At 53.6% G+C, this 7,279-nt stretch overlaps 1 protein-coding gene across 1 annotated transcript in view; it reads left to right on the forward strand.

Annotated features, from left to right (window-relative positions):
- The window catches only part of POLN (DNA polymerase nu), a 141,195-nt gene extending 139,582 nt beyond the window's left edge, over positions 1-1,613 (forward strand). The window contains 3 exon segments of the mRNA XM_021707722.1: positions 114-218; positions 903-951; positions 1,445-1,613. Of these exon segments, the coding sequence (XP_021563397.1) occupies positions 114-218; positions 903-951; positions 1,445-1,613 (323 nt within the window).
- Positions 1,614-7,279: the final 5,666 nt, after the last annotated feature.

The following is a 7,279-nucleotide window of genomic DNA, read 5'->3' on the forward strand; positions in this document are numbered from 1 at the left end:
GAACCCGTGGGCTCAGGCAATCCACTCACCTCAGCCTCCCAAAGGCGCGGGATTACAGGCTGAGCCACCGAGCCCGGCTCATCTTCTTTTCTTTTGTGTGACTCAGTCTATAGCAGTGTCCATTATGGGCAGAAGGAGACCCCTGCCAAGGATCTGGGCACAGGACCAGCAGTTCCGGGCACTAGCAGAGCGACAGGCGATTAACTTTCTAGTGCAAGGTTCACCTGCCGCTTGTTGGCCTTTGCCCTGTGGTTTCGCGTCCATCCGCTACTGAAGCTTTAGCAGCTGCTGGGCTAGATGGCACCCACCAGATCACCGTTGTGGTATTTCTAGCTCATCAAAAACCTTCCTGCAGGAGTTCACACCTTCCCTGGCCTGACAGGAGGCGTGAGGGAAATAGCGCCTGCGTGTGGCAAGTACTCTGTACCAGATCATCTTTGTAGTTAGTTAGGATGCGTCCTCCACGAACTGGCCAAGGCAGTGCTGTTCCTTATATCTGCAGGTGGGAAACTGAGGCTTCAGGAGTTTAGCCAGTTCTGGAACCAGGCCTGGAGCTCGGTTGCCTTTCTTCCTCCCCCTGCAAGCTTGGCAAGAATGATGCTTCCGAAATAGGGCACCCAAAGCTCAAGCACCTTGCAGCCTTCCACCCTCCTCAGTCGCGAGAGGCACTGGAGGCGTGAGGACCCAGCATCTGCTTCTAGTCATAAGAACTCATCGTCTGTGGCCACCACACTCAGCTCAGAATCAGCACTTCCGTGTGGTGATAAGTTCGAGGGAGGACTGTGAAACAACGCCCATGTGCCCCACGGCTCAGCCACCGACCTCTCAAGATGCCCACGACCCGCATCCTCTGCGCCGCCTGTGTTTCTGTCTCTCATCTTCTTTTCCTTTGTGTGACCCAGGGGCAGGGGATGTGGCTGCAGTGGCCGCATCCCAGACCTTGACAGCCAGGTCAGTGAGTGATGGTGGGCCTATCCAGGCCCCAGGCCTCCTCACATCTTGGGAGGGAGGCCGGGAGTGTGCCACTTCCCTCCAGCCTGGATGACAGAGTACGACTCCAACTCAAAAAAAAAAAACCAAAAAGAAAAGAAAAGAAACAAAAGAAATTACCTATTGGGTACAATGTTCACTATCTGAGGAGAGTGACCCAGTCCCCATCACTAAACAATATGTTTGTGTAACAAACATGCACTTGTATCTCCCTGAATCTAAAATAACAAGGAACAATTTTTATCAAGAGATTAAATCGGCCCCGTGTGGGGTGTGGATCTGACTCAGACTGTATCAGCAAAGACCCCAGAGCCTGAGCCCCTTCTAGTCTCTCTGTCCGGGCACACAGGCTGGTGGCCATCAGCTGTTCAGCAGCTTGGGGCACAGGTGAGGTCTCTCCAGAGAAGTGCTATCTCTTGATCCCTCCTCCTTGGGTATCTGTATTGTCCAACAGGCAACCCCGGAGGCCACCCACCCTAGAAGCAAGGTGGACCCCACAGCCCCTCAGACAGGATGCTGAGAACTCCAGTTGTCCCCTCTCCTCTCCCCTGCTGCTGTCACCAACGCCAGACAGTGTGCTGGATGTCCAAGTGCTACTGCCGCCACTCTGTGCCTACAGCTAGGGTTCAGATGCACAGATGCACCTCCATGGCCGGGACTCCACTGTAGCTGCCCCATGCCCACAGCTCTCCAGGTCTCTGTCTCTGCTTCAGTGGTTCCCCCAGGAAACACACCCTGAGGGTTTGGGTGGGTGGCCAAGGACAAGAGCCTTGACCCAGCCACCTCCTCCCAGCTGCTAAAGGCTCTGGTGTTGGCTGCAGGTGGCTGTCTAGATACCTCCTCTTCTTGTGGGTGCCCCTTCTGGTAGCTAACCAACCTCAGCACCTCCACAAAATGATTATGTCAGACCCCGAAAAGGCCTCACGCTTCCCCACCCACCACATACATTTTCCTACCGCCACTTTTAGGGCCCTGAAACTCTGCCCGCCAGTCAGATGAGGGCGACTTCTGCAGACCAGGTGCAGCTGCCACTGCAGATGGGTTCCGCCAGGTGGGTTGGCATCTCCACCAGGAGGGAAGCCTATGGTGGGCTGAGGCAGCAGCTTCTGGAAAACAAAATGTGATTCACATCTCCCTGGCCCACACCCCACGGTCCCAGCACCCACCTTTGGGTTGTAGGGACCTGCTTGCCCGATGCTACCCTTTTCTATCTCAGCTTGTAATTTTCTCTTGGCTTCTGATATTATTTTACATTCTCAAGGCATGATTGTTTTCCTTACCAGAGCTCTTTCTTTTAAAAACTGTCTTCTGGCCGAGTGTGGTGGCTCAGCCTGTAATCCCAGTGTTTTGGGAGGCTGAGGTGAATGGATTGCCTGAGCCTGCAGGTTCGAGACCTGCCTGGGCAAATTGGCGAGCCCTCATCTCTACAATAAATTTAAAAATTAGCCGGGCTTGGTAGCACGCGCCTGTAGTTCCGGCTACTTGGAAGGCTGAGGTGGAAGGATCTCCGGAGCCCAGCAGGTCGAGGCTGCGGTGGCTGGGAGCAGCCGCTGCGCTCCAGTCTGGGCGACAGAGTGAGACACCAACTCAAAATAAATAAACCAATAAAAACTGTCTTCTTATGTCTTCCAGTATTTCCTCTTGTTCATTTTCACTTTTGAGCCTGTGTTCTTCTGATAATTTCAGCAACTCTGTGCAGAAGCCACAGGCAAAGGCCCTGCCTGGGCCCTGGGGTGGCACCTCATAAAGGGAGGCAAGAAGAAGGTGCTGAAGCCCACAGAGCCCAGCTGGCTCCGCCCTTGTGCAGCCCTCTAGCACAAGCCCTCTGGCTTATCTTCAACCCCTGTGAAAAGCAGTGTGGGAGAAGGCCACACCCCCAGGCTGTCATCCCAGGGGCTGGGGAGGGAGGATTCATTGAGACGCCCACAGGGTCTAAGCACTGCCTCAGTGACCCTGCTGGTTCTGCCCTGGGCTCCATAGCACTAATTTCTCAGCAACTGAGGAGTCAGGAGGCAGGAGCCAGATGGTAAAAGCTTTGCTCTCACTTAATGTCTCTTGCTGCCATCTGCTTCCCTCCCAAAAATGCACACACACATGCACACATGTGCACACACGCACACACACACACCAACACCAGGCAGCCTCGAGTGCCCCAGGGGGTTCTCATGGTTTCCTGATGGGTTTCTGAAATCCGTGTGTCCTGCTCGACTCCATTGTTCCGCAGTGAATTATCTTTTTTTAATTTTTGAGTTGGAGTCTCACTGTGTCGCCCAGGCTGGCGTGCAGTGGCCGCTCCCAGCCACCGCAGCCTCGACCCGCTGGGATCCGGCGATCCTTCCACCTCAGCCTTCCGAGTAGCCGGAACTACAGGCGTGCGCTACCATGCCCGGCTGAGTTTTGATTTGTTGTAGAGACGAGGTCTCGCCAAGTTGCCAGGCGTGTCTCGAACCCGCGGACTCAGGCAATCCATTCGCCTTGGCCTCCCAAAGTGCTGGAATGACAGGCTGAGCCACCGAGCCCGGCCAAGGTGAATTATCTTTTCTCACATAATGTTAGCCTCCTGTGCTGCTTTCCATCTTGGCAGGAACTGAAAGCCAATTGGTTGTTCTGCATCTAAGATACTACAAGTCTAGAAAAATTGATTCATTTTCAGTTTTTGTGGAATCGAGAAAGGAAGGTGGCATATCTCGGGACCTCTCTGTTGACGTCTGAGGCCTTCTGAGAGCTGAGTACAAAAACTTCTTCCGCAGGAACTGAACAGTCTGCTGGGTGTCTTCCTATCACCTGCCTTTTGCTGTTGGTAAATGCTTCTCGTCACAAAATACACTGTGTTGTTTTAGAAAACAAAACAGGCAGGGCTCAGTGGCTCAGCCTGTAATCCCAGCACTTTGGGAGGCCAAGGCAAGTGAAGTGGGTTGCCTGAGCCTGCGGGTTCAAGACCAGCCCAGGCAACTTGGCGAGACCTCATCTCTACAATAAATCAAAAAGCCGGAGGTGGTAGCACGCGCCTATAGTTTCAACTATTTGGAAGGCTGACGCAGAAGGATCGCCAGAGCCCAGCAGGTTGACGCTGGGGCGGCCATGAGTGTGCCACTGCACTCCAGCCTGGGCGACGGAGTGAGGCTCCCACTCAAAAAACAACAAAAGAACAAAAGAGAAAAGAAAACAAAGCAGACTCATGCAGAATACTGGGCCCTTCATGCTCTGTGTTTTGTAAATGTGATTTTTCTTCCAAGAGTAACACGAAAAGTTTGGATGGAGTCTGGAAGACGCAGTCTGGAGTGAAACAGTCACTGGGAGGTGTGCAGTGCCCCTGAGTGTCACCTGATCGCCCCAAGGGTCTGCCCAGGTGGGGCCACAGGACAGTCCTCATTCACCAACCATAGTCCCCAGGACAGGGAAATGGCATCCATTTGTGCCTCTCCGTTCATATCCTGAAGAGACCAGAGAGGTTGGAGCCAGAGAAGGCCAGTCAGCGTTCTCAGGTTGATGTGCTGGGCTCAGCTTCCTTTTCTGTCTCTCGTTACATGGACCCTTGACGTGAAGGCCTTTCTGGGTTTCAAAACGCGTCAGAGCTGGAAAGCAGCTTCAGAGCTCACTGGCTCCAACACCTGAGCGTGGAGAAGGGGAAACTGAGCCCAGTGTGACTTGTCCCAGTTCATGCAGAGCTGGGCCAGCACTACACACCTGGAGCTGAAGCACACCTGCCCTGGGCCTTCTCACACACACATACACACCAGAATGAGTCCACAGAGGGACTTGGCAGAGCTGGGGGCATCCCTGGAAGAGAGCTTCCCTGGCAGACCCCAGACCCAGTGAAGAGGTGAGACCCTTCCAGAATGTTCACCCATGGGAGCAAGAATCTCAGGCAGGCTGTCCAGGTGCAGGCCACAGTAGTGCTGCAGGCCGACCCCTCTCAGGAGCAGGGATGGGCTGTGACATCGGCAATCAGCTCCCTTTCTGGAACACGGCAGGATCTAGGGCCTGTGTTCGGCTGCCTCACCGCAACCTGACTCTGCTCCTGCCTCTGTTTCCTGTGCCCCAGTTCCCAAGTAGAAGCACAGGCACATCTCAGTGGCTGTGAGAGTGACATGCGAGTAACTGACAATTACACCTATTCTTAGGTCCTTGCCATACCAGCAGCTCAGAATGTCACAGTGTAATTTCAAGATGTGTGAAAACTTCGGCTAAATCTGGAAAAAGTTACAAATGCCTTTTCTGAGGTTTCTGCCCGTTTGAAAATTAAGTCCCCTGCAAGCCAAAGACTTTACCAGAGGCCTCAATATTAGTTTAAGAAAGCACATGCCAATGCTGCCAGCCTGGTCTCCGCCATCTTTTGCCCTGTTCTGACTTCTGGAGGGGCAGTGCCTACTGCCCCTGGCCAGAGGCTGCACATAACACACAGGTACACTGGGGGCAGCCTGCTGCAGAGGGTATGAGTGCCACCGTTCCAGGGTCTGGTCCCCTGTGTGATGTCCTGTGAATGTACACTCAGTAGGACATGCACTCGGCCACTAGTAACAGGCCCAGCTACAGCAGTTCAGGTTCCCGAAGGTGAATTTTTCTCCCACCATGAGAATTCCAGATCACAGTGGTTGCTGACTGTTTCAGAGGTTCAGAGCAGCAGAACCAAAGTCTTTCTGGATCCCTGGTCCTTTCCCTCTTGGTGCCATGATGGAGGTAGTTGCACCAGCCATCACAAGACCTTCCAGGCCTAAGGAGAAAGTAGTGATAGTCAAGAGAGCACCTGACCCTGGATGAATCAACCTTTTATTTATTTATCCCAAATCTGTTTATTAGGATGGTTTCTCTTTCTTCTTGATTGGAGTGCTTTTAATGCTGCTTCCTCCTGAAGGAACATCCTTCTAGAAGCCTGCTTTTGGCTGGGGTCAGTGGCCCAGCCCGTAATCCCAGCACGTTGAGAGGATGAGGCAAGTGGATTGCCTGAGCCTGCAGGTTTGAGACCAGTCCGGGCAACCTGGCAAGACTTCATCTCTACAATAAGTCATAAATTAGCCGGGCATGTTAGTGTGTGCCTGTAGTTCCAGCTACTTGGAAGGCTGAGACAGAAGGATCGCTAGAGCCCAGCAGGTCAACGTTGGGGTGGCTGTGAGCATGCCACTGCACTCTACCCTGGGTGACAGAGTGAGACTCCGATTAAAAAAAAAAAAAAAAAACCAACCTGCTTTTCCTACTGTTTGCGCATGGCTAAAGACTATGGTGGTTTTATAGCATCCTGGGCATTTTACGTCCGTGAAGTAGGAATTGGGGTCTGCCTTAGGCACTCTTCTTGTGTTTCCTCTTCTCCTCTGGCGAGGGAAGAATGAAGGCCTTTGCGAGAGGCATGTTCTTGTGGGGAGGCCGTCACCCCTGGGAGAGGCTCAGCCCTTTAACGAGCGTTTCTGGAATCTCTCTTTCCATCCCGCCCCTGTCCTCCCTCCCTTCCTAAGGGGAAAAAAAGCCTTCCTAGAAGTTGGAGGGTATACACCTCCTGAGCCAACCCACCTGAGAGAGAGCCTGGGCAATGTTGTGTATAGCTGGGGACACAGTCTATCTCCACCCCATCTAGCTACCAAGGGGCTAGCGTGCAGAAAGAGAGGAAGAACAGACTGGGGCTGGCACCACAGATTTCTGATACAAAGTCCATGTCTTCTGCTAAAGTGCTAGCACCCTCCCTCTCTACCCTGGGGCATAAAGATCTTCCCCTCATCCCAGCCAGCGTTACCATCAAATGCCCCATCTTCCCATGAAGACTCTGGGTCCACCGTGCTTCACATCTGTACCTGCCCAGACAGGCAGCAGGGCCAACAAGGATAGCCCCCTGCCCTCGAAGGCCCAGACCAGGAGGCAAAGCTGAGGTCACACAGAGGACACAGCACATGGGACCCCTCAACACCCCCCATCCTTCCTGGAAGGCTGCCCAGTGTCTCATCCTGTGAGTCACCGCGCCACGTGCCCTCTCTGTGAGGCACTAGGTCTGGGGGCCACAGCCCTCGACAGGGGCCTCACATCCCGTGAGGATTCTCAGGCATCAATATGCCCAAGGCTCATAAGCCAACTGGGACCTAAGGCATGTTTGTGTGTGGCCAACATGGGCCCTTGGGAACTGTCCCCGCCCCCTCACTCCATCCCACACTGAGTCTACATTTGCACTTGCACTCAGATCTACATTGGCACCTGTATTTGGATCTGCAAGTCCTGCCCAAGAGACCCTGCCTCTGGCAGTGCATTTCACCTGCACCTGCTCCCACAGTCTGTTCCCACTTCCTCTCCCTACTGATTTCAGGAA

This window comes from Carlito syrichta, unplaced genomic scaffold (assembly GCF_000164805.1).
Source record: "Carlito syrichta isolate Samal-C Ts95f unplaced genomic scaffold, Tarsius_syrichta-2.0.1 Scaffold123576, whole genome shotgun sequence".
NCBI lineage: Eukaryota > Metazoa > Chordata > Mammalia > Primates > Tarsiidae > Carlito > Carlito syrichta.